Below are 26,942 nucleotides of genomic sequence, written 5' to 3' on the forward strand. Positions count from 1 at the left end.
AGGCGTCTCCTCTAAATCCAGCTTTAAATGCATCCCATACCATCCAAGTTGTGGCGGTATCTCTATTAACCTCCAAAAATTGTTTAATCAATGTCTTCATATTTTCAACATAACCAGGGTTGACTAATAACTTCTTATCAAATGACCAAGAGCAGCGTGGCATCACAAATCTACTTATCGAGACAGTTAAAATTAGTGGATTGTGATCTGAGAGAAGTCTGGGCAGGAGATCTATCCTTACATCCTTTATTAAATTAGTCGTAATAAAAAATAATCCAACTGTACTAATTTAGAACACGGAGAGGAGTAATATGTAAAGCCAGGATCGGAGGCCATAAGTTCCTCCCACACGTCTACCAACCCATGATCCCTGACTAATCTCCTTAAAGCCCCCCAAACATTAGGTTTGCGACCCTGATAATGGTCCTGGTTGCCCAGGTTTTTCCCATCTTCTATGTGTATGTTCAAATCTCCACATATTACCAATGGTAATGGCCATGTTATCAATTCAGAATTTAGAATGTCCAGCACTTCGGCTTCCTCAAAATTCGATCCATAGATAGTGCAAAGAGTAAACTTAGTTGTGTCTATCATACCTTCTAGAATGACCCAGCGCCCAGCCTTGTCCACCAATGAGTGGCCAACATTACAAAAGGAATTTCTGGCCAGTATCACCACTCCCTGTGTTGACACCATCTGTTGGGTACAAGCTAAAGGTATCAACCCTAGTTCTTTTAAAAGCCCCCGCCTCTCCCAAGAAAATGAGTCTCTTGCACACAATACAAATCTGCCTGAATTAATTTTCATCCTAATGCAACTTTTTTCCTCTTTGGGGGTTTTTAAGTCTGCATATATTCATAGAGCATATCCTTAAATTACAAGTCATTATTTCATTTCTAGGCATCTGCACTTCTTTAGTATCACCATATCTCATCTACCTAAATTTCTCCTGTTGAGATTCTGCCCTTGTCTTACGCTGAATTTCTCATCAATCACTCTACTCAAACTCCTCTGTCCCTTTACATGTTTTCGCTGAGTATCCTTTCCCTTTCACCTCCTATTCTCCTTGCCTCCCTGAGGGCCCCCCCACCACCCCAAATCCAGAAGCCTCACTACACTAAACCATACCCCTTCCTTGTCTCAAACGTCACCCATACCCGCTCCCTCCACACCACCCCCTCCACCCACCACCCCTTTAATCAGCTTCATGGAGAGCATAGGACTACACAGCCCCATTCAAGATGGAACCATGCCCTTAATTGTGCCTTATATCCCACAAAATAACATATAACTACATATTAGAAAAACAAACAAAGGAGAAAATAAAGAATAAGAAAGTGAGCACAAACGTCATCCACCTTATCCCACTTATTCCCTATATCCCGTGATAGAGAAAGAAAACACAGATACCTCCTTACATTTGACTATATGAATATACCTTTACCCCCCCAGGAGAGCCCTATAAAAAAGGAGGCAAAAGAGAGGATAAAGACCCCCTCCAGCCAGCTTCAAAGTCTGTCCATAAAGTCTTTCACTTTTACTTCAGACGTGAAGTACTGAGTCTTACCTTCAACAATCACCTTTTTTTTGGCAGGATTCATCAAATAAACCTGAGCCCCTTTGCTCTGCAGGGGCAGAATTCGTTGACGAAGTCTCCATCTCCTTTTCACAGTTGTATGACAAAAATCAGGTCTAACAAAAAAATCGCACCCCCGGGCAGTACGCTTGCAATCTGAATGAGCAAGATCGTGTACGGTCTGCCTTGCCTAAAAGTTGAGGAGAGAGATCAACATGGCCCTAGGCTAAGTGTCTCCTACAGATGATTTAGCTCAAAGCGGTGTGCACTCTGACCATCTCTCTCCCATTCCCACTTAGTCAGATCAGGAAAAGCCTCCTTAAACAGGGCCACAATAAACCCACGTGGGTCAGTTCCTTCAGACCCTTCTGGTATACCCAGCACTCATAAATTATTACGCCTAAGTCTGTCTTCTAAATCTGTCAGTTTCCATTGGGCATCTTCAAGTTTTTTTCATCGAGTCCCTGAGTGCTTTCTGCGATACCACATCGTCTTCCAGTTTGGAAATTCGAGTCTCCGATGTAGTGCATCAACACGGTTATTTAAAGCTAGGTTATTTAAAGATAGGTTTAATGAACGGCAGTTGAGGTTTAAACTTTTGCATATTTTTTAAAAGAACAGAAGTTGACATTTGGGGTTAGTTATTTGGAAAGGAAGTTTCAGCTTTTTATTTTTAGGATAGAGATACAAATTAAGCTGATTTACAACAAGTTCAGTATGTGCATGTTTAGAGAGAATGAGTGAAAAGAGAGGTAGGCAAAGGGGACATTTGAGGTCAGTTATGAGCGTTTACTGACATGAGGGCTAAACTGATCAGATGGAGCACATGATGCAATGCAGTTTTGATTTTAGAAATCTAATCACCTGGCAAATTATGAACTATGACTCAGATGTTTAGTAAGATATAGTGGGCTTGTAAGAGGGAATTGGAGGAGTAGAGAGTAACGTGTTCATATTAATGAAAAAGGTGTGATGTTTGATGAGCACTAGTTGTCAAATATCTGTTGGGATTGAAAAAAGGGGGTGACAGTGAAAGGAATGATTCTGGAACTAGAATGATTTACCATTGGTGTAACAAATTTGTCAAATTGGTTTTGAGACCCCTGATTCGGTTGCTATCTAGTTCTAGGCTCAGAAAGTGTTTTCTTATCAGCAATGCTATACTTAGGAAATCCTATACATAATGATTGTCAGGAATGTGCCACCAAGAAAGTTCTTAAGTAATGTTTACCCTTCTCTGTATCACAGTTCCATTCACGTATTTTAGAATATAAATTACAATGGCTTTATTTTCTGTAAATCGTACTTGTTAACACTCCATACAGATAAATGTTTTCAATCTCATACTGAAAATATGCTCTAGATTACTGAAACGAAAAATGAAGCAAAATCACAATACAAATGCAGATAGTGAAGCACACTAAGGGATGCCATATATGAATGATTCCTCAAATAACTATATTTTCTCTATAAAAGTGCTGATGTGATGATTTCCCTACACGGATCTGCTGACACCTGCACTCAACCCTTCGCTAAGTTACTGTAACATTCATAGATCTCACTTCAATAGGTTAGTCCACAGCTGATGTGTAGATATGCAGAGAAACAATACCCTGATCTGATGATGGGAGGGTGATTGTAGGTCTTCCCCCATTCTGTAACTCTGTGAACAATTGAAAGTCAGTGGTGGCTGGGACCACTGTTGAGCGTGCCTCTTTTGTCACCACTGAAAAAAGCATCATATTTCCTATGCAAGAACACATAACTAGTGCACAGACAAATGGCTGTTGGCAAGAAAATGTGGACCTTAGTAGTATGACAAATTCCCATTAGAACTGAACACCTGGGTTAAAGTATTGACATTGCTCCACTTAGGTTCTGTTGTAACAGTTATTAGTCTGAGTTACAATAGTATTGTATAGATGGATGAAAAGTAGGAGTAGGGAATGAGGAAGTAAAATGTTCCAAACAAAAGCAGCCACCATTGCCAACATTTTCAAGTTATTCTTTCTTGCCAAAAAGAGTTTTCAATAGTCTGTGGGCTTACCATAGAAAAATAATTGCAACTAGTTCTTGTAAGTCCCTTCAATTTCCAACTAAATGTACTGCTCTTTGTCAGCAGGAAAGCTGTTCTTGCAGTATATGATACATCATAATTTTCCTTTTCTTGTGGAAGAACACACTGAAGACTTTATTTAGTTTGATCCCATGTATGGTGAGTCCACTTGTAGGACATTTAGAAGTGCACTATGCTTCAATACTATTATTCCACACCATGCACCGATCTACCAAGAGTCCATTCATAGAAAGCTGTCACAAATTGCACAAAAACTATTTGTGAATGGGTGTGATTTTGTGAACTGACCTATGTACTATTAGGTCAGTTCACAAAATCACCATTTGCTGTGGTTCGCTGAACAACCTGCCTAATGAATATCATTTAGGCAGCTCATAATATAAGCCCACCTGTGATTGGCCACAAACATAGGGGTGATGGCCTGCAAGGGACAGTAGACCATCATCCCTGTGCTCACATTCCCAAATTGGGAATGTTTTTTAGGCAGCCTAAAGTCATTAAATGAACTGGTGCTGTTTATAAAACAAAGGAAAACATCAGGGAGAACAGGCATCCCGTGGACAACTGGCTACTGCTCTAGAGGATGCCAAAAAATTCTCAAAGGCCCTTTGCCATACCAAATCCAAATTTGGAAAGAACTCGCCTTTCACAACCCTTCCAAGCTTCAATTTGTTATGGGTTCTAAACCTCATTTTGGGAGTTAAAAAACGTTTCTGACTCATAACAGGTTTTGTACAAAAAAAGCTTTCTGTTCCTGTCTCCAAACAACAGCACATATGTGAAAATAGATATCCACTCCTTCTAAAGGAGTTAGAAGGGGTTGGCGGAAGCTTGGTACACCCTCTGAAAACCACACTGCTTAATGAGGCCTTTGTGGGACCAAGGCACCCATACCGAAAGGAAGAAAAGTAGCACAATGTTGTGCTGAAAATTTAAAATGTAATCTAAACGGGCAAGCTTCTCATCAATTATTTGTGGCTCTGGTGAAGGAGTGTCCATTGATCACCCACAAGGGTGTTGAATTGGCATACATTCTCTATAGTGATCACATGAAGCAGAAAGAGCACCAGCAACAATCATGTTCTGAGGGACTGTACTGAGGACAGCCCCTGAAGAAATGTTTATAAAAGAGCGGCCCTAAGTTTCCAGGGGCATTGCAAAAATGACCCAGTAAGAGGTTTTTATTACATTAAAGCATTGTACCTTTGTACAGGAGCTCTGGAGTGGGAAGACACTTGCGGTTCGTATATGACTTTAGTAGCAGCCCAAATACAGTAAAATAAAGACTTTAGGACACATTTTTTGTTCTGAAATGCTTTATTTGAAATGTGGATGCTGTCAGTACACTGTTCATCACTCTAATGAATGCTTTTTTACTATTTGTACAATGCACATTGATTATGGTGCATCATGGCAAAGCCAGTAGGCTGAACTTTTTTAAAATAACACCGCTTTGTACTGTGCATCTAATATAGGTGGCGGTTCAGGACCCACAAGGGGTGTAGTGTGATATGAGGGTGCCACCAAAGGTGCAATCCATCTACCAGAATGTATATTTTTTGTTAAATCTGTTTATTGGTATTTTAAATTGAATACAACATACACAATGAAGCATCCTTGTATAAGTGATCCGTTACATATCGTTATCTGGTTATTATACAATCACGTACGGCGGATAGGGATTATAGTTATGAAGAAGGAAAACATATCTGCACTAATCAGGCATTATCTGTTAACGCCAGGAGGGCATAAGTGCGGTGGTGCATCGTGCGTGATTCATATAGTGTGAAATAATGTATTACATTCATACATAATAGAGGAGGTCAGAGATATAAGAGCTAATGATTGAGTATACACTATTCTGTAAATGGAGATATTATGGGGTGTACTGTAGTCAATGCAGGAAAGATATATAATAAGCAACAGGGACCAATAAGGTCTAACGGAAAGATAAGAACAGTGAAAACAACAATGAAGAGCTGCTTGGTGAAGAGAAGGTGTATTGGCTCACGATTTGGATAGGTACATCATCGAGGGGGGCGCAGTAGTTTAATGAGAAACAACCGCAATCGGAGAGGGCGGGGGGGAGATAGTGAAACACTGAATGATGCGATACAGTGGTTGTAAGGTCAGGATGGAATGATATGAGGAGGCAGCGAGTTCAGAGCGCGATAGCTGCTATTGGGTCGGGACCATGGAGCTGACACATTTGATTAATTTAGTTGGGGTTGGATGAGGTATCCGCACAAGGTGAGGCGATGGGGACGGGAGTGGCCAATTTATCTTCTACTTTCACTAAGTACATGTCCCATAGTGTAATCCCCCCTCGCCCCCACGTCTGCGGTTGTCATATTCAAGTGCTTGTGCTTCAATCGTAGCCCAGTGTAGTACCCCTCAAAGCCATTTCGATATGGCAGGAGGTTTCGGGGCCTTCCAGTTCAGAGCAATCAGGCGTTTAAAGAGGATAAGGGCAAGATCCACAAACTTTAAATAATACTTGGACAATTTGGATCTGCAGGTTATCCCTAGGAGGCATGGCAGTGGGTCTAATGGGATGGGGTCGTCTACTATATCAGAAAAATGCCGCACAACGTGTGCCCAGGTAAAGGATATATCAGCGCATTCCCATGTCATATGTTGGAAGGTGGCATTGCTTTGGGCGCATTGTGGGCACATCGAGAGCTCCTGGAAATATTCGATGCAGTCTGTGGGGGGACAGGTAAGTTTGATGGATGTAATTGAAGTGTGTAAATTTCAGTCTGGCATTCCGCGATACGTATTTGACCTGTTGTAAGGCCATCTTCCACTGGGGGTCTGTGAGGGTCACTTCCAGGCTCTGGTCCCATCTAGTTCTACTATGAGAGTGGGGAACTACAGTTGTGTCTCTCAATAGGGCATATAAATTAGTGATTGCTTTTCTTTCCCCCGTCCTAGTCAATAAATGGTGAAGTATGGCATGTGTTGGGGGTTCCAAGGAACCAAGGGACCACATTTGTCGAACTATAGCTTGTAAAGTTGCGTGGGCTAGAAATTGTCCAGGATCTAGACGGTAGAGGGCACTGAGTGTCTGGAAAGTATGTAGTTTCCCATCTTGAAACAGCTCACCGACGCGTGACATCCCTCCCTCACGCCACATGTGAAAATCATATCGTCGCTGGAGGTCATGAATCTGGGGCAGTTCCCAGATTGGGAGCTCTGGGGAGTAGGGAAATCGCTGTCGACGTTTGTGAATAAACTTAACCCAGGTAGCTTTCGTCGTGCGAAGGAGCAGGCCCGTGCCTATGCCAGGCTGAGGACGATCAAAGTGCCAATGCAGTACCCCCGCGCCACCTGTCAGCTGGCGAATCATGGTCCCTTCTATGGAAGGGGTCTCTGATAGCCACGTCATAAGCCAGTGGAGTTGAGCTGCAGCATAATAATGGCACAAGTCCGGAATCGCCATACCCCCATCCTGAGTTGGATGATGTAATATATTGAGAGAGACCCGTTTGCGGCCCGAGCCCCAGATGAGAGAGGTTAATAAACTGCGTGCTGCTGTGAAAAAAGGTCACCCCGGAGAGAATGGAAGGGCCATGAAGAGATACAAAAAACCGGGGAAGTATTAGCATTTTGGCAATAGCCGCTCTACCCATTGGGGAGAGAGGCAAACGCAGCCAGAAGGGCATGGACCCACGGATGGAAGAGAGCACTCTATTATAATTGCCTTCTACAAAATCTGTAGTGGTGTGATATATATCTACACCGAGATAGCGGAAGCTGTTTGCCACCCACGGAAGTCTATCCTGAGGAGATGTCCAGGATGCAGCGTTGCGTTCTTTGCATAGGGGGAACATACAGGACTTAATCCAGTTCACTCGGAGGCCGGACAACTCGCTGAATTGGTCTAATAGTTGGAATAAATCGGCTAGGGCAGCAGTCCTATCGCGTAGATAAATTAGTACGTCATCAGCATATAAAGAAGTTATGTGCCAGTTACCATCGGCCCACAAGCGCCACGCGGTTTCCTCCTGCCGTAATCGTATAGCAAGAGGTTCCATCGCCAGGGCGAAGAGTATCGGTGATAGGGAGCATCCCTGACGGGTCCCCCTTTGAATGGGTAAGGACACAGACACGCAGTGCCCAGTACGAGCCCTAGCACAAGGAGCTGTGTAGAGAAGTTTTATCCATCGCAACATTTGGGGACCAACACCAAAGCGCCCCAGTGCCCACAATAAGTATGGCCATCCTAAAGTATCGAACGCCTTCTCAAAGTCTAAAGACATTGCCACTGGGCAGCCGTCTCCCTCGGACAGCGTATCAATAAGGTGGCAGAGACGTCTAACGTTACCATAAGTAGTTCTGTGAGGGACAAAACCATTTTGGTCGGGATGAATCAAGCAGGGAAGTAGGGGTAGCAGCCTGTTGGCCACTAGTTTACTAAGGATCTTATAATCAATATTGAGCATGGAGAGGGGACAATAAGAGCTCACTTCAAGGGGGTCCTTACCAGGCTTTGGAAGGACCACAATTAGTGCTTCGTTCAATGTTGAGGGGAGTGCGCCCTTCTGGTACGAAGTCTCGTACAAAGTTAATAATGTGAGTGCGAGAGTGTTCCCATAAGAGGCGTAGAACTCTACGGGGAGACCGTCTGGGCCTGGAGTCTTCCCCCTGGCCATCTGTTGTATTGCGAGGTTCACCTTATCTGTGTGCAGTGGGAGGTCTAGGTCCTGTTTCTGTTGTTGTGTAAGGGAGGGCACCCGAAGGTCCTTTAATAACGGGTGAAGATCAAACGTGGGAGGGGTCGGCCGTGCTGTATATAGATTTTTATAATACTGAGCGAAGGTTGCGTTAATTGCTTCCTGTGTATTTACCACTGTACCATGTTCATTACGGATTGCACATAGTACTGTTCGTGGGACCTCAGAACGCTGTAACCATGCTAATATACGTCCTGGTTTGTCACCCTCTCTGTGTCGTTGCAGAGAGTATGTCTTATAATCTAATTTGCCGAGTCTGTGGGAATCCTCTCGGTGTTGGCGGCGCCGCGTGGATAGACATTGACAGATGGAAGGGTCAGTAACAGCTGCAACTTCCAATTGTCGTATTTCGTGTTCAAGCTTCCCTATACTGTGGGCAAGGGCCGATCTTGCTCCCCAGGAAGAGGCCATGCAATGGCCTCGAATCACAACCTTCATGGCATCCCATTCTGTTCTAGGGTCCCCAAAAGAACCTTCATTGTGTTTAAAGTACTCCGTAACGGTGGTACCAAGTTGAGTTTTAAACTGCGTGTCTTGAAGAGCTGCCACTTGCAGCCTCCATAATGGGATTCGCGGTCTGGTTGGCCCCCATTGGAACAACACTTTAAGGGGATTATGGTCCGACCAGGTTCTGCCCAGATATTCAGAGCTACGGATGTGTGGCCACAATAGGGAATTACAAAAAATATAATCTAATCTAGTGTGTATATGGTAGCTAGGGGCATAATACAAATATTCCCTATCGCCTGGGTGGTGTAAACGCCATATGTCGGATAAGTGCATAGTGTGTGACCAGCGTTGAAAATGTTTAGTGGCTAGGAGACCAGGGGTGTTTGGCATGGGAGGAGTCGAGCCATCCATTGCAGTATGTTGAATACAGTTAAAATCGCCACCCCATATACTAGGAGTATTGGGATCTAACAATAGGGTAGGAGTTAAATCATCGAAAAACGTTCCTTGCAGGGTGTTAGGGCCGTATATAGAAGTCAAGAGTATAGGGCGCCCATTTAGGAGGCCATCCAATATGACATACCAGCCCTCCCGGTTCACATGAGATCTAGTTTTAGTGAATGGTACTTCCGGCGCAAGCCATATCAGGGCGCCGCTGGCATACGCAGAATAGCTAGTGCCAAAAACTTGCCCCTTCCAGCGCCGCTGCAATTTAAGTAATTCACCATGAGTCAGGTGTGTTTCTTGCAGGCAGGCGATATGGATATGGCGTCGTCGGAGGTAAGTGCATATTCTATATCTTTTTATGGGATTACTTAAATCCGCGGATATTCCAGGTTAATATGTTATAGTCCGTAGCCATAGGGAGTAGGAGTGTAAAAGCATAACAATACTCCCTCCCTCCCGCCTCCGGAATCCCCAAAAGGAAGCGATCCCCTTCTTGTCTAACACCAAGCAGGCTCTAACCACAAAAAACATTGGAACAACTCCCAGATCCCAGGCCTGTATCGTAACAGATAGCATGCCATAACCCCATAAAAAGGGAACAAAAGCACGTAATACTTTATGTGAAACAGCTCTGACTAAGAGATAGTATATCCACAGTATCCCCTGTGGTCGGGGGGGGTCGTATGTATCATGAAATACAATAGAGAGCATCCCAGGGACCCCAGAATAGCTTCATACAATTGCGCCCTGGGGCCACGAGATAGATAAGAAGCGCTATTAATATGGAGACACAGGGCAAACCTACCCAATATTTAGGAGCCATAGATTGTGATGTGTCAAAGATCATCAGCCAGTCTTGGAGTTGTCAGGGGGGCACGTTCATCGCTAGAAGTCCTGGAAGGTGACGTGACTCCAGTGTCCGAATCCAAGGGGAACTGGAACCTGTCGGATAAGGCCAAAAAGGAGTTGTGAGAGAAGTGCGCTGCTTCCTGTATCGCTTTCTCTTGTTCAGTGACCGCTTTAGCGCGAGAGGGGCCAGCTTTACTTGATTTCCGCTTGCGTCGTTTAGAGTGTGGGGTCAGCCAAGTGGCATCCTCCAGAGTGTCTGTAGCTGAGTGCACCAATCCCTTTGCATGCAACCAGGTCCACGCGTCCTCTGGGGATTGAAAAAGTCTAATGGCCTCACCATCAATCACCCGTAATTTAGCTGGGAATAAGAGCGCATATTTATAATTTAGTTCCCGGAGGCGATGTTTTACTTTGGTGAAGGAGTTACGCTTCGCCTGTACTTCAGCTGTAAAGTCAGGATATGCTGATATCGCTGCATTTTCGTGCCTCCATGGGCCGTGGGAGCGAGAGCGTTGTAGAATTAAGTCTCTGTCGCGAAAATTCAATAGCCGGACGATAATGGGTCGTGGCGGCGCCCCTGGGCGGGGGGCCCTGCCGGAGATTCTGTGTGCTCTCTCTACGGAGAAAAATTTCAGAGGCTTGCCGTCTAGCACGTGGTTAATCAGCCATTGTTCCACAAAGAGTTCAGTATTGGGTGCTTCAACCTGTTCAGGAAACCACACAAGTCTAATGTTGTTCCGACGGGACCTGCTCTCGGCATCCTCTGCGCGATTATGTAGATCCAATTGCATTTGTTTCAGTTGGGAATGCAGGTCTTGCACCGAGGAACAGAGAGCTGCCAATGAGGATTCCGTTTCTTCCACACGATCAGCCAATTTACGATGGTCGGCCCGAAGTAGGGTGACGTCTGTGGCGATTGTGTCAATTCTGGTTTCCAAGGACGTTTTGGTGTCGAGAATAGCCTGCAGAACCTTATCGAATTGGGCAGAGTGGGATTTGAGTGTAGTGTCTAATTGTGCCAGGGTCTCCAAGATTCCCCCCTCCTTTGAGGTGAGATCCAGCTCAGGTCCCGGAGCCCTGGGCACCTTAGGTTTGGCCATCATTGCCACCCAGGGAGGGATATAATGGAACAATGAAGAAGGGTACCGGAGGAAGCAATGCAGCGAGCAGAGACAGCGGTGTGGAGTTCTGTGAGATCGATATGCAACATCAAGAGCAGGCAGCGCCGGAGTGAAGGAAAGTCACCAGATACCCCCAAGGCCCAGAGGAGTCGCAAAAGGTTCATAGGCAGGTAATAGGTGAGGTAGTATTTTCTCAGTTATGACGCAACCAGCTCGAGGTGGAGCACTCCCTACCAGTATCAGATGATCCAGTAATCGCCAGTTTTAGGGCGCCTTGAACAACTCTGCTCACCCCTGCATAGTAGTTTGTCGCCCTGTTGGATGTACCCGGTGCTGGAAGTCCCTCTCGGTGTCTGCAGGGCATGTGTCGTAAGTACTATTTGTAGGGACCTTGGTAAAAGGTCGGCTGCCGTCTTTGACCAGCTTGTTGCAGGTAGTCAGCGGTCACCAGTGATGTGTCCCAGGGGCCAACCAGCAGCTTCAGTGTTTAGCGTGAGTATGTGGGGCCGCAGTAGGCCCAGCCGGCTAGATTGTGCGGGCCGCCGTCACCCGCGGGGGAGGCCTCCCAAGCATTGGGGGTACGGCACGAGCACCCGCAAGAACGATGAGGAGATGTGCAGTGCCTGCGGTCCTCCGCTAGGCCTGGAGGCTCCGCTGATCCGGAGGTGGGGAACGCCCACAATGAGGCCGGGTGCTTGCCTAGGTCCACCCAGGTAGTATCGGGTCCGGTTGGGGCAACATGTTAGGGTTCCCATGCGTCGCCCCACTCAGCGCTCACCTGGCCAGCATCGGCGCGCTAATGGGCTCCTCCTCCGCCGGTGCCGCCCTAGCGCAATGCCAGGTCGCGCCGTCTAGGTCTGGGCCGCGGCAGTGCGTGCGGGACGGCGGGGCACCTCGCCGCCCCAAAAACACACGCCAGCTGTCCCCGGAGCCCCCAGGCTACCTCCAGACAGTGTTCTCTCGGGCCCCAGGGCTGCGACACCGTTGTGTCAGGAGAAATGTTCCGGGGCCGGTGCGGAGCTCCGAGCTCCGCGTCCGCTCCAGCCGCCATCTTGGCTCCACATCTACCAGAATGTATATACTTAATTTAATGTGTAGTATTTACTAGTGTCTTTGTAATAAATTACCTTTTCTTTTTCAAAGAAAAAGCATGGACTAGAAAATAATTTATTGGGTGAGGCTGTTGTGAACCAGCCATGTGGAGTTACTAGCCCACACCACCTCTCCTGAGTAGGCTTTGGGCTGCTAAACTTTACTACCATGAGAGAGCCAGGAGCTACAATGGGGCACTTTGTCCCAGTACAAAGACAGTTGTACATTTACTTGTGTAGGACTCATATCCTACATAAATGACCCGATTTCTTGCAATATAGGTCAAAATCTGTCATCCTGGTGTTTTCTGGATTCTTTGACAAAGTTACATCATGTACACTATAGTTTATTTTTTTTGGTTGACACATTTATTTAAGTTGAAAATGCTTCAATAAAATCAAAGGATCTCTCAATATATATGTATTCCGCTTCAACAGCGTTATTCAAATTGCTATTAATATTCAAGGTACATTTTCCTTAAACCCATAAAACATTCCCATGCATAAATATGGTATGTGTTTCATGTATATTAAGCAGAAGGTTTAGAGAATAACTTCTAGGGGTTCATGGATTTCTTACATTGAATGACCTCTTTGTTCCTAGACCTTTGTTCCTACCCACCACTCCAATAATGCCTATTAAGAAGTGCTAAGTAAAGCATATTCACTAAGGTTAGTTTTTAAAATGCTCAGTTTTCTTTTATAATGGTCTAAATCAGATGGTTCTCACTGAGCAGTTTTGAATTTAACCATGCATACTTTATAAATTAAATTCATTTCTCAGAACACTGTATTTTGGTGTGCGAAAACAAGAGGCCCTCACAGTTTAACATTCTTTGCAATTGGGAAGCCAGTTGTAGAACATCTAATATAGTTGGCACTTTCCAAATGTAAATTACAACCATTCCTGTTATGCTTTATTTCAAGATTTTTTTGTTTAAAGACACACAAAGGTGCTAAATTGTTTAGTTGATAACAAGGTCGGACTGGCCGCACCTGGCATTGGGTGCTTCTCCGGAGGACAAGAAGGATGGGGGACCACTTTCGTTACTGTGGGCCAGTTTTGTAGCAGGGCTGCAGTTTTAAAAGCTTTGCAGAGTACCTTGTGTAGCCAACAGTTTTTAGGTAACAATAGAAATGCTGAGATAACTCTGGTGATTAGTGTACCTTCTGGAGAGAGACTGGAGTTTTGTCTAGTGGCAGTTTTGACTCATCTAAGGTAGCACAGACGGTTAACATGTCTGCTGCAAAGAGCATGTACTATGCGGATCACAGAACAGTATTTTATGTACATAGCTCAGTGGGTTACTGCTTTTGTCATAGAGACCCTTTTGTAGTCTAATTTAGAAAGTTATGTTTTTCCCGATATTTCATTATCCTAAATTTGCTAAAAAGGGTTTGATTAGGTAGAAATGAATTCTTATTAGTAAAGTCAACCCTGACCACAACACTGTGTTACATTGTGAATCCTGAGTTTATGCTTTCCCAGCCCTAATAATAATAGTTTTATCCCAGTGCATTGTAAAGTCATAATTTACTATGCTTTAAAAACTAATACAATTGAACATATAATGAAAAATGTGTTGTAGAATGCCCCATTTTCCCCAAATTTTCTTGGGCTGAAGAACCCCCTTCCAACCACCCTTGTCTTTGTAACTGTCAGGCTCGCTCGAGCTCACTATGCACCATAAGGGGGCTGGTCTGACAAAATTTGCCAGGGCTGCTTTGGATTCCCAGTCCTGCCCTGGTTGATAATGAATAATTAAGAATAACCTGTCAGAAATACGCAATAACTTTTTTTTAACAATGTGTGTGCAAATTGGGCCAATTACATCACTCTCCGCACTTGACACTTAGGGGAGCGAGGTGAGCAGTCACATGCTTTTTGGGGGGTAGTGTTGGGGTGTAAGCGCTAATAACTCAACAATCAACTAGCAGGCACAGAGGTAATGTCTAGCGTCATCTTTACATTAAATAAAAATTTACTTTTCATTTCAAATCAAAAGTAAATATTGTTCAGGTAAACAAAATATGGCATAAGAGGTTGTAGACTGCTATGTTCTAAAGGTGAGGCTTTTCATTCCCTTCTCAGTATTCATCTTTTATCCTGCGTGTGCCAAGATTCTTGCTATTACTGTCTCTACCCTTCAAAGGGTTTAGGTAGGTGTAGGCTCAGTTCTATTTAGCTCAAATTATCTCATTGTTTTTAAGTGTGCAGTTGAGTGCAACAGTTAATTGTACCTTTAGCAGTTAGGTACTTCTTCACAATAGTTCCCACTACAAAGTGGAAGGCTTCTCACTCAGCTCAGGGCAGGTGCTCACGAGAGGTTCTCACAGTGATTTCTTTTGTGTAGTGTCATTCCCTAGTGAGATCAGGCTCTCCACTTGGCAGTGAGGCAGTCCTTTGTTACTTGTTGGGAGTGACAACACCAAGTTGTCAAACCTGAAGCCAGCTGCTGAGACACACGTTTCTGATAAAAATTTGGTGCAGCTTACTTCATAAAAGGCACATAGAGGATGGAGGGACCATTTTACAGACTGGTCTCCTGGCACACTCAATTGGGTCATCAGTTTTCTCTGTGATTCTCCTTTCACCAAAATGACCTTCTCCTCATGGACAGTTTCACCTCTTGTAAGGCCAGACACACTCCGTCCCTCTTTTAGCAGGTGGGCAGAACTCTAAGCTCTTCAGGTAATCCCTCAACTTCTTCAGCAGAAAGTTTAACTTCATGTGATGCCTTCTGTCAGGCAAACAGCAGCCCATGTTGTAAAGCAACTCTTTGAGTAATCTGTAAAGCACTAGCTTTTGGTTAGGAGGAATTTGAAATTGGAACAAATTTGGCTGATTTGTATCACACATATATTCACATTTTACACTTGAGGGATGTGTACCCATTATCTAAAGGTTTCATAACCAATTTGCTTTGCTTCTCTTTCAAATATTATTTCCAGACTGGTCTTGAGACACTGCATTTGTGCAAAGTGATGTTTCCTACAGCAATTAGCCATGGGGGAAGTTCTGTGAGGTTTTTGTGTCTAGCTGACAACAGCATTCCCGAAGCACTAATCAAAGATACAAAAAAGAGCATGCTGGCCTTAAAATGTCTTCACACTGAACAACATAAACTACAGGCCTATCACTCACCCCAAAAACTACCCAAATGGTTGAAAACCTAGTCAGCAGCTCTGTGAAACAAAAAGTCTTCATGGAATATCTAAAGTTGCTACTGTTTTCATCCTCCTTAGTCCACTGTCTTGGTCTCTACCCTTAAGCCACATGAATGCAGGCAATATACTTTCACCATCTGGAGACATTTTCCTAATCCTCCATCCTGTGCCATGCTACAACCAAGAGAATTCAAAATGGATGCTACTGCTTCAGTACTCAGTCTACCACACATTTTGATTCCTACTGCCATACGTGTCACACACTGACTGTACATGTGTATGCTTTCAACATGCACATGGGATATCAGTATAAGATTCTACATTTCTCATATTAGCACAGATAGGAGGAGTCAGTGGGCCACACTGTTACTGACACAGATGAAAAGCCTGGTCACAAAGATTTATAAAACATGCCAGCTCCACTTAATGTACTTTACCCAGGACAGGGACAGGGATTGTCCACTTGGACCAGTGGAGAAGTGTGGCACAATGGTTAGAACAGCAGACCCGGATGCAGAGATCTGGTCCGTGACCTGGGTTCAACTCCTGCCTTGGCGGGACTTGGGCTCACTTCCCTTGGACCAGATGATTCTCACCTCGCTGCCTCATCTAATTAAGGGGTCCCACTCTGTAACTCTGGGCAATAGCTTACTTAATCTCCAAAATGGCCCTGGCAGTGCTTGGATGTCTGGCTTCAGCCTGGGGGTTGTCCAGGAGTGGGTGCCCCACAGGGAAAAGCTAAGAGGGGTTCCACAGTGGTATGCGTACAGATCCCTGAGACCCTAATGGGTGAGTAGTGCGCTAATCAAGTGCGAAGTTTACGTTTGACCACATCCTTTTTGCATCCATCCAGAACACGGGATGGGCCCTAGACCTCTCATTATCAAGGACAGGCCTCTGTGCACACACCAGATTAGTGTGACTCTAGGGCCAAAGCTAAAAGTCAGCTTACCAGTTTCAAATAAAGTCAGACACTCAGGGCAGACATTTCTTATGCACTGGGCATTCATATCCCAACAGATAGATTCTGGTTTCACCAGTTGAGGATAGACAAATAAAGTATGCTGAGCTATTTGTGACCACAGCTCTCTGCTCTCTTGCAATGGATTTCAACACTCATATGAATTGTAATTACAGCAACCATTTTGATACAAAAAAGTGTGCATGAGCATCCACTCTGACAAAAACAATATTTTCAAAGACCAGCCCTACTGCATTCCTTATGTTGTAAGGTTTAGAGAATGTAGTGCACGTCTCTTGGTACAGGCCAAAAAGTTATGACACATTTTTCCCTTGTGAAATCTACTGGAAGCCCACCCCTCTTTCTAGGAAACCATTCAACAATAAAGGGCAATAAACATCCTTCAAAGGTTTTGATACCAAACCCACCATGAGTGTAAAGGTGTTATGTCCAGGCCCCCCATTTTAGTGAGTAATTGAATAATTGAAACATTTTTTGTATATTATAGGTGAACTGGAGTGAATGAATTTACTTCAAAATGTGTTACAAACCTCATTCAGTTGTCCTTTTTACACATTAAATGGTAATGCACCATTTTAACCAAAACAGTAATATCTTCAAATAAGGTCAACGGTGAGGTGCAGAAGCCGACTACTGTTTCCTCAGGTTGGCTTCAAAGAACACAAGTAAAAGCCGACTCAGGAAGCCATCCTCTGTTGGGTTTTTTGTAGTGTCTGTCATGGGGACACTACCATGCTAAAGAACTATTAATGGGCTGTATCTTTTATCCAGCTGGAGAGGATTACATAGCATCTGCAATGCTGTAATTGTTCTTTAGGGTGAAGCTGACACACGCATTGAAATGTGTTACTTGTTATATGTGTGATGGATTTGCATTCTGCTGCTTTTTGTACCTTAGCTGTGTTGTGTTTGAGCAAATCATATTCTTTTGCTCTGTTGTTATCCATTGTTCTGTATGGACCTTCTGTTTCTGGTGTACCTATTGTTGATGTAAGTGAAGCTTGCACAGTTGCTTTTAATGCAATAAATGATCTATCTTTGACTGAATCTCAACGTTTTGTGTGATGATTGTTGTGTGTACAGCTTTTTCATGTTTAATTGTGATTGAATGGCACTGTGTTACTGCCTGGAAAAGCTCTGTCTGATGAGTGTGTGTGTTTGTGTGTCTGTATGAGCTCATCCTTCCTGTCCTTTCCTTAGGTCCTGTCACTGCCTCCTCCCTGACCTGTTGCTCTCCCTGTAGCACTGTACCTAAGTCCTCCTGCCTTTCACTCATTTCTCTGTCCTCTTCCAAGCTACAACCACGTTTTTCATTGCTGCTCTTCATCTGATGCCAATGAAAAACTGGAAGGTTCTGCTACAGTCAGCCTGTCAAGTGCTGTCTCTTGCCCAGTACTATCAGACATTCAAAGGCCAGGGAAAAAAGGTTTTTCTTTTGTACCCCCTTGTTCTACGGTACCCACACCGTGCTGCTGTATGCTTTCTTTAATAGCAAAACACTGTATATTCCATTCAGCTGCCATTCAGCCACCTATCTCTCCTGAACTACCTTCATGGCAATCTGGAGAGCAAGTGATCAAACTCTAAGAACACAACCACTACCAGAAGAAAGAAGACTAAACCAAGTTCATTGCATACAATGATGGTGATATATTATCATAATCTTCATGTGGGCAAAGCATGTTTTAGAAATTTGTGTTGTTAGTTGGGCATGTTTGGAAACTCTACCACAAACTGGAAAAACAGCTTTGGAGATTCATTGTTGAAGACCCTCCCCAAAGCCCAACCTTATCCCCAAAGAGATAAATTCCACACTTTGAAGAATATCACTGTTCTAAGTATGTTGACAATCCCTGATCAACCTCTTGTTAACAGAACATTGATCCAGATTTACAAACATTTTTGTTCAGGTTTGCATTACTTTTTTGATGCAGACCTAATGCAACATCCACTTTGGTATTTAACAAGCAACACATATATCCATTTCCATTGCTTTGAAATACAAAAAACGAACACAACCCAGAGCACTGTTCCTACTTGCATTACTTAGCATCATGGAGGCATTCCAATGGTGTTGCATGAGTGTTTTCATGAATCTCCCCAAGGATTTTGATGCAAATGCATTATTACACAGAGTTGTAGACACAGGTTTGCACCAAAGTTAAGCTGGCATAATGAGGAGAAATATCTTTAATTCTTCTTGTTATTTTTTCTTTGCATGTGTACTGCATTCTACAGAAGCCTTACAAAGATGAAAAATCGTCAGTTGACAGTCTTTATTCAGGAAGGTGTCCCTTCTTGCACAAAAGCTATCCTGACCATAACACAGACACGCTTGCACTATGGCACAAGGGTGCCTCCATTGGCATTAGCAGCCCAAAGTGCATCAGTATGGGAAGAGAGCAGAACTGAGCCATTTCTTTGAAAATATGACTCAGTTTTATTCTCTCCATTCCATGTAACAAAATGTTGGAACTTCACTAGACCTTCATCGACACATGAGCATCTCAGAGATAGCCACTGACATGTCCTGATTTCTTTACCAGAAGAAAACTGTAAATTGGACAGTAATTGTTTCCAGCTTTGAAAATTGGTACATACCTGTTTGGTTGGAATCTGTGGAAATGTTTGTTAATATTAAAAAAAAAAAAAAAATGACATGCAATCTTCTGACTTAATAACAGCATACAATTGACACTGGTATAAAAAAATGTGCCATAACGGTCAATAAATCACACCAGTATTCACTTATTCATAGCTGTTCAGTAGATTTCCCAATCACTGTACCACGCTTTATTTAATGATTTTAAACAGCCACCATATTGTTCGGTAACATTCTATAGCATAACGCCAGTCCCCGAAGGAGCATTGTTTTAAGATAATGAAAAGAAGAAATAAAAAATGCTTACAGTGTGGTTGTTTGTAGCGATGTGAAATCAGAATACTTTTTGTTTTCTCAACATCCAAATTAAGACACTCCAGAGATGTTTGGCCAAATTTCTGAACTCTAAAAGCGCCGTTTTTTAATCCAGCTCCATAAACATAGTCTTCAAATATGTCAATTCTTTGCGGGTGCAACAAACCTGAATGTACATGAAAATAAAATATTTTATTAAGATCTTCCTATTGCTGTCCAGATTTAATTTTAGATCTGTGTAAGCAACAGACTGGAGCCTTTAATTGTGTTTGGTGAAAATGTATGAAAATATTTAAAAACTCTCTCTTTTAGGAAAACAGTTTATTTATGCATTGGACTTAGGACCTAACTAGGAGTTCGGCGGATGGTTTGCACCATCCGCCGAACTTCCGACAGGGAGGTTGCTGCCACACTGGCTACCTTCCAGCTGGACCCATTTAGAGTTCCCTGCTGGGCTGGCGGGCGGAAACCAAGGTTTCCGTCTGCCAGCCTAGAGGGAAACAGGCGACAGCATTGTCCCTGGCTCGTAATCGAGCCGGCGACAATGCTGCTGCAGGGTGCACCAGCACCTTCAAAGTATTCACTGTCTGCAAAGCAGACAGTGAACATTGCGATGATGCTGGGCAGGTCGACCCCTGCACTGATCATGCCATTTGCATGGGCAGTGCAGCCCCCCCATTACCCCCTGCACCTGTTCTCCGCCAGCCTTCCATAGCGGTAAAACTGCCATGAAAAGGCTGGCAGAGAACAAAGTTGTAATCAGCAGGGTGGCTCTTGATGCCGTGCTGATTGCTATCTCTGCCACCGCCAGGTTGACGGGATCATGGATTCTAGTGGTGCTGGCGGTCTAACCGCCAGGGTACTAATTTGGCGGTCAGACCACCACAACAGTAGTGGTCCTGACCGCCAGCCTTGTAATGAGGGCCTTAATGTGTAAATGTGCATACACCAACTTTTCTTTTGCAGCATTTTGTCAAATACACTTTCATAAAGGCAAGAAGTAAAGGTCTGAACAATGAGTAGGCTTTTTCGATAGATATTTTCTTTATTTAATCCCTAGCGTCTATCATCAAAATATTGGAGTTAGCACCGCTTTTTTGATGCGTGCACCAACCTTGCCTCAATGAGGTGCTAACCCTTTATATATTCCCCTGTGCTAAAATGATGCACAGGTGGAAGGAAGGGCTAAATAATGGTGCAAAGCTTGCTTTGCACCATTATTTAACGTCTGGGTCAGACCAGGCGATAGGGGACCTGTGGACCAATTTTCATGGTTAAACACCATGGAATGGGCCCGCTGGTGCCCACCCCAGGCCCCAGGAACACCCACACCAGAGGGACACCAGAGGATGGGGAACCCCATCCCAGGTAAGGAAGGTAATTAAAAGAAAAAAAGTGCCATTGGGGGTCCTGACGTGGGCCCCCCTGCTTGGTACTGGGTACAATGGCCATGCCCAGGGTACCCTGATGCCCTGTGCTGGCCATTGGTGTGGTGGGCTTGACTCCTGTCTTTTATAAGACAGAAGTCATGTGGTATGGATGGTTTTGCATCAGGAAATGACGCTAGGCTGGTTAATGGATTTTTTTTGCCTCTACCCAGCTTAGCGTCATTTTTTGAGGCAAAATCCCCTTCACCCATAATGCCACCCCACCCGGCTAACGTCATTTTTTCTGACGTTAGCTCAATCTTAGCACCGGCTTGCAGCATTCCATAAATTTAGCACCCAGCTGGTGCTTTAGAATGACGCAAGCTGGCGCTATACTTTTTGCTTCAAAACTGCATTTGCGCAGTTTGTGGCAAAAAGTATAAATATGGGCCTTACTTTGTACATTGCTATAAGAACTAAAGTGTTCTACTCCACTTTAATATGACTCTGAATGACAATGACATACATCTGGTAGTCAATATTGTTGCTGAGCCAGGATAGCAATATGGGGATGAAATGCTCTCAGTGAGAGAACAGATCCACTGGGGGCTCCAAATAGGGTGGTCTGGATCATGGAAAAGATGGAGGCACTGAACTATGAATTTACAGTTTCATTCATTCTACATTTACAGTCAGCTTAGTGAGGTTTTATGGTCAATGGAATAGAATACTTTGGAAGGACTAATTAAGGTGCACATATGGGTGATGTAAGAGTTATTTTTTCCATATATCACCACATTAGCATCATTGTTTTGATGCTAATGTGGCAATAGTATGGCAAAAATGCTGCACCATATTTACAAAGTGGCGCAATTCATGCATTGTGCCACTTTGTAACCCCTTGCACCACATTTTGCCTGCACCAGACATATTGTATGCAAGGGGGGAGTTCCCCCTTTGCTGGGGGCAAAAAAAAGGTGCAAAGAAATCTAAAAGATTTCTTTACATAATTTTTTGCGGCATATGTAATGCCTGCTCAGAGCAAGTGCTAAAAGGGGGCTCACCATTGTTTAAAATGGGCACCTGTGTATTGTTCAGCGTTAGCGCCAAAAGTTTGCCACTAACCCTGAACAGTACAGCAAAAGCATCAAATATTTTGATGCTACTGCCCCCTACCCTGTGCCATGTGGCTGCATATTTTCGATACGGTGCAGACATGGTGGCGGTTGGGGGGCGCTAAGGGGCGCAAGAAAAGTGGCATTGAACTCAGTGCAGCACCGCTTTTCTTAAATCTACCACATAGTCTTTATCGTTGGTGAGGTGATGCTCCTCTTAGATGTTCAGTAGTGTTCCTTCTTTCTTTTTCCTCAAGGATTGTTCAGTTTTAATGTATGATTTATTGGTTTGCATTTTTCTATTCTGTGTCGTATGTCTTTTTTGTTATTTTCTCTTCCAGCCTTTCTACCTCCTATCTGCCTCTTTATCCTCTCTTGTCATGGGCCCTGACACCATCTTTTATTGTTTTTCTTTTAATCTTTTGATGTGCTTACTATCTTTAAGAAGCTTTATATTATTTTCATAAAAAATAAGGATAACATAGCAGTAATCGAAAAATTAGGTCATTATCCTGACTAGAAACCACTCAGTGGAAGACTCATTTCCTAGTGAATGGATGGTAGTTTTATGACTGCAGTCCCTAGAACTTGGGAGATACAATAAGGGTGTCATAACAATGCCTAAAGACAGTTTTAGGGATGGATCTAAGTTTGTTTTATCAGAGGAGTATTGTTTACATTTTTGGAGAAAGGTGATTCAATGATATTGATGGTTTTGGATCTGATTTAAATGGGACAACCCTTATTGATAACTTTGAATTTGCAGACGTCAGACAGAGGTTTTGATTTTTTGAACGAGGAGACATATCAACTTTTTTATGAAATAATACATTGCTGAGGCATACCCATGGAAAGGGGTTGAGGAGAGTGGAAATTTGTTTTCCTTTCGAGTGGGAGGTGACTTTGACCAGAAAAATGCTTTCACTGAGACAGATTTGCTTGTCTGCAATGGCATGAAGGAAGGAACTGATTGCAAGGGGGTTGCTGCCACTAGTTCTTTTTAAACCCACAAATGCACCTTGTTTAATCTTTGCCTTTGGTTTATACCAATCTCAGACAGTCAGTCAACATTTGCCCTGCCTAACCTTTTTTCATTCTTGGAAGCAAACACCGTGCTCTGCCCACTGACAGTGAATATGAGTTCCTCCTGTACTCCAGGACACAAACTGCACTGCACTGTATCACTTAAATATGCTTTCTGTAGTGAATCTAAATTTATAGAGGTAGGTGGTGGGAATTCTATTTAAAAATACATATAGAATGAAACTAAGTGATGCCACTGAAAACACTGCATGTGTGCTTTAAATGTAATATATCAGACTTGAAAAGTTCTATGAGAATACTATTATTGTTCATAAATAGTCAGCTAGGTTGTCCTTTGGCTACATCAGTAAGCTACATAAGGACAACCTTACACAAAAATAATTCTTCACTAACGCTATTGACATAGTTGATTGTGTGTTTTAATTATAGTTTTAGATAAGCACAACTTACCATGTTTACTGCTGACAGCTATTACTAAATCTGATCCATCAAATCGGATGCTGCCAATAACTGAAAGCTCAAAGTCTGCCCAATAGAGACGTTCACTGTAATGATCAACCACAAGACCTGAAAAAAATCAAATAAATATATATATTTTTTTAGATGCCCCTTAAGGAATTATAGTGAGTGTTCTCCAAATTACCAGTTGCTTTTTTACAAACAAGGCATTTGTAATTGTAGAAGTATGCCTTTTACAAATTCTTCATGTGTAGTTATAATTTCATACCACAGTGATTATTAGTTTAATATTTGATTATTGCATTTCAAAACAATTACAATTGTATTTATGTGCTTGCCTATTGTGGACACCAGTGGCAGTATTGTGGGGGTTTAGAGGTCTGGGAAAGGTGCTCAGTATGCCACTTTTGACAAGTTCTGGCAAATCTCGTGCACACTGCAGTATTTGGGATTGCAACACTTTCTATAAGTTAACAGGGTTGTTAACAAAAGTAAGTTACTCATGAGTAATCGAAGCATGTAAATTTACTCTTACACATTTGCATAATGTTACTACATTGGGCCAATCACAAAATCTGAGTGTAAAGTTCAAAATAGAGTTATAATAGAAAATAATGGAGGCAAGGGCATGAATGTAAACCTTGTATGTAATATTGCTGAGTTAAATGACATTTTTTTACAAATGTTAGAAATGTAAATATTCATATGGCTCTGGTTTGTGGGGTTACAAGGTAACTTTAGGCCTGATTTAGATACTGGGGAGGGGGTTACTACATCACAAACATGACAAATAAACTGTTTGTCGTTTTACAATCCCATTATAGCCTATGGGGATTGTAATAAAGCAGACTGAATATCAGTTTGTGATGGAGCATTCCCTCTGCCAGGATCCAAATCAGGCCCTACGTTGTTACAGGATGAGGAGAACAGAGGATGTAGATGTATCCTTGGTGTTTTGTAGGCCTGGGCAGAGCTCCTGGAGTTTCACTTCATGGAATTCCGCAGATTTACAAAAAATCTCACGGAGGTCAGAGAGTAGTCGCCTCAGTCTTAATTACTTAACACAAAAAAGAAAAGAAAACTGGGATGCCTGCATTAGCAATAGTTTGTCAATAGCTGGCGATCTTGCCCACAAATGATATCCAATGTCACAATGTGAAAAGCAAATATACAAGTGGAAAACAAAAGCACAAAATAGCCACCATGCATACACCTATATTTATCCAAAGGAGAGATCTAACAACTTTCACAAAGTAAGTCTTTGGCTGTATGCTTAAAGTAAGTAACCCAAGTGAAATAACTAACGTGCCACATTGCCTGAACACTGTGAGAGAGGAGACATCAAGGGCGTACAGCTCACGTGTGTTTAACTGTTCCTCCACCTGCAATTGGTCTCACTTCTATTGTGATCCATGTGTCCTGGGAACACTCATTTTCAATGATCTGGGTAGTAGTGAGGGAGGAAGGCATAGTAACATCCCAGGGCAAATAAGTGTAGAAAGTTGCGGGAGGGGGAGGCATGGCTACAAATGCTGTCCCACAGCCAAGACGAGTGTTGGAAAAGAGTGGGAAGCCATCCTGGGCAGCGAAGAAGCATGAGTTAATCAATCACCTACACATAATTACTACCTTCTATTGACTGAGGATTGTCGGCATTTAGCCATCATTTTAAAAGTCTTCTGGATTCTGTAACAAGTAAACAATCCCACTGTGTGTTGAACATATGCTAGCAGTTGTCTGAGGCAAACAGGTGCTGATAATAATTAAGGTGTTCTAGGATTTGAGCACCACAGACAATCCCACTGTGCCATACAGAATTCTGAAGTGATAATTTGCTGTGGTGCTTTTGCTCATTCTGTCCTTGCTTGCTTTTACAGTCAACAGTGATGCTTATTTATTATTGCTTATACTGTTGATGAGAGAGGACCTTGCTGGAAGTTGAATGTATGTGGAGTCCATGCCCGATTCCTTAACAGTATCAGGGTTTATGTGTATTACCAAGTCTGTTGCGTTTTACACTGGAGGATTTTGCTTGTTCTTATGGGCGTTTTCTTTTCATCTATGTGTGTGAAGTAAACCAGCAATATAAGTTTCTATAGTGGGTGCTGGTGAACTCTGTTCTGCCAGCAGAGTTTCTGCCAAATTCCATGCTCCAACACACAGTTCTTCCCCCACCCCTATGTTTTGATATGTTCGCAGAAGTACACTGTTCATGAAGAGTTGGGGTCTGTAACTCATGAAATCAATCTGGCACTGTTGATGTTATGGTGTTCTATCTATTTGGTGTAACCCTGAAGTTTATTTGAATAAGAATATTCTGTTGGATTGCCCATCATGTAATAGGGGTTCCCATATCCCCTGATTAATATATATTAAAGATACCTGTAACAAGTTAGACAAATCTGATAATTGTCTTCAGCCAGCTAACATTTCCACCAGGAACAAAAAATGTGTTAATTCCAGGGTCAGGGACTCAAGAAGGGGACAAATAAAACAGTTGGAGCTGAAGAAGCCAGCCAATAGGGAGTACTTGTTAGTCAAAACCACATTTAGGGCTGGAACCATATTCAGGTCCATATTTATACTTTTTTAGCGCCGCGTTTGCGCCGCTTTTTGAGGCAAAAATGGCGCAAACTTGCAAAATACAATTGTATTTTGTAAGTTTGCGTGTCAAAAAGCAGCGCAAACGCGGCGCTAAAAAGGTTTAAATATGGGCCTCAGAGTTGGTGCTTGAAACTTGGGATAGGGTGATAGAGCATTACTAACAAGATTCAGACTGGGTCAAATTGGGAGTCAGTTTTTGTTTACTTTGGAACAGTATGAAAAAAATAAAGAAAGAAAGCGAGGAAGATAATGTTAACCAGGTATATAAAAATAGTAAAAATATATATAAAAATAGTTAATAACCTTTTTAGGCATTATTGTGACAATAGATATATAAAATATAAAATATATAAAGTATAAAAATATAAATTACATTTAGCTCCATTGATTCCTTTGGGAAAGTGTTGCAGTATAAGTGGATTGCCATCTGTGGTGCTGGACCTACTTCAGCTCCAATCTGGACTACTTTACTGCATTTTGGGTCAATTTTTGGCTGTAGTAACTTTAGAACTGCAGTATGTGAATAGGAATGGACTAACCCTTTTTAAGTGGGTATATGTTCCCTCCTAAACACCTGCCTGGCCTACGTTAACCCCGCCTTACTCCTCCCTATCCCCCTCTCCTCAGTGGTAAGCATTCCTCATTTTCCAGGTGCTCTTCTCTGTCCCTCACACATTTACTATTAAAATGTATACTTATGTGTGTGGGGCCTCCACACTTGGAGCAGAGACTCTGCACAGAAACAAATAGGAGAGGCTGAGGCATAAACCGATCAAGTAGGCTTGTGAGTAGTATGTTGCTGTATTGTAAAATGCACTACTAAATACAGTTTGTGAGTACGCCCCAATGTAGTCACGTCAACATCCTCCCATGGCACGTTCACTACGGGAAATTCACAAATAGGCACGTGGGTGTATCTCATCAAAACAAGACCTCCTC

At 43.0% G+C, this 26,942-nt stretch overlaps 1 protein-coding gene across 1 annotated transcript in view; it reads right to left on the reverse strand.

The window, feature by feature from the left end:
- Positions 1–26,942, reverse strand: part of LRP1B (LDL receptor related protein 1B) — a 4,500,992-nt gene that overhangs the window by 266,190 nt on the left and 4,207,860 nt on the right. Inside the window, exons 81-82 of the mRNA XM_069225083.1 lie at positions 23,391–23,507; positions 19,407–19,580 (exon numbers count right to left, since the gene is read on the reverse strand). Of these exons, the coding sequence (XP_069081184.1) occupies positions 19,407–19,580; positions 23,391–23,507 (291 nt within the window). The remainder of the gene's footprint in view (positions 1–19,406; positions 19,581–23,390; positions 23,508–26,942) is intronic.

The sequence above is a fragment of the Pleurodeles waltl genome, chromosome 3_1, assembly GCF_031143425.1.
Source record: "Pleurodeles waltl isolate 20211129_DDA chromosome 3_1, aPleWal1.hap1.20221129, whole genome shotgun sequence".
NCBI lineage: Eukaryota > Metazoa > Chordata > Amphibia > Caudata > Salamandridae > Pleurodeles > Pleurodeles waltl.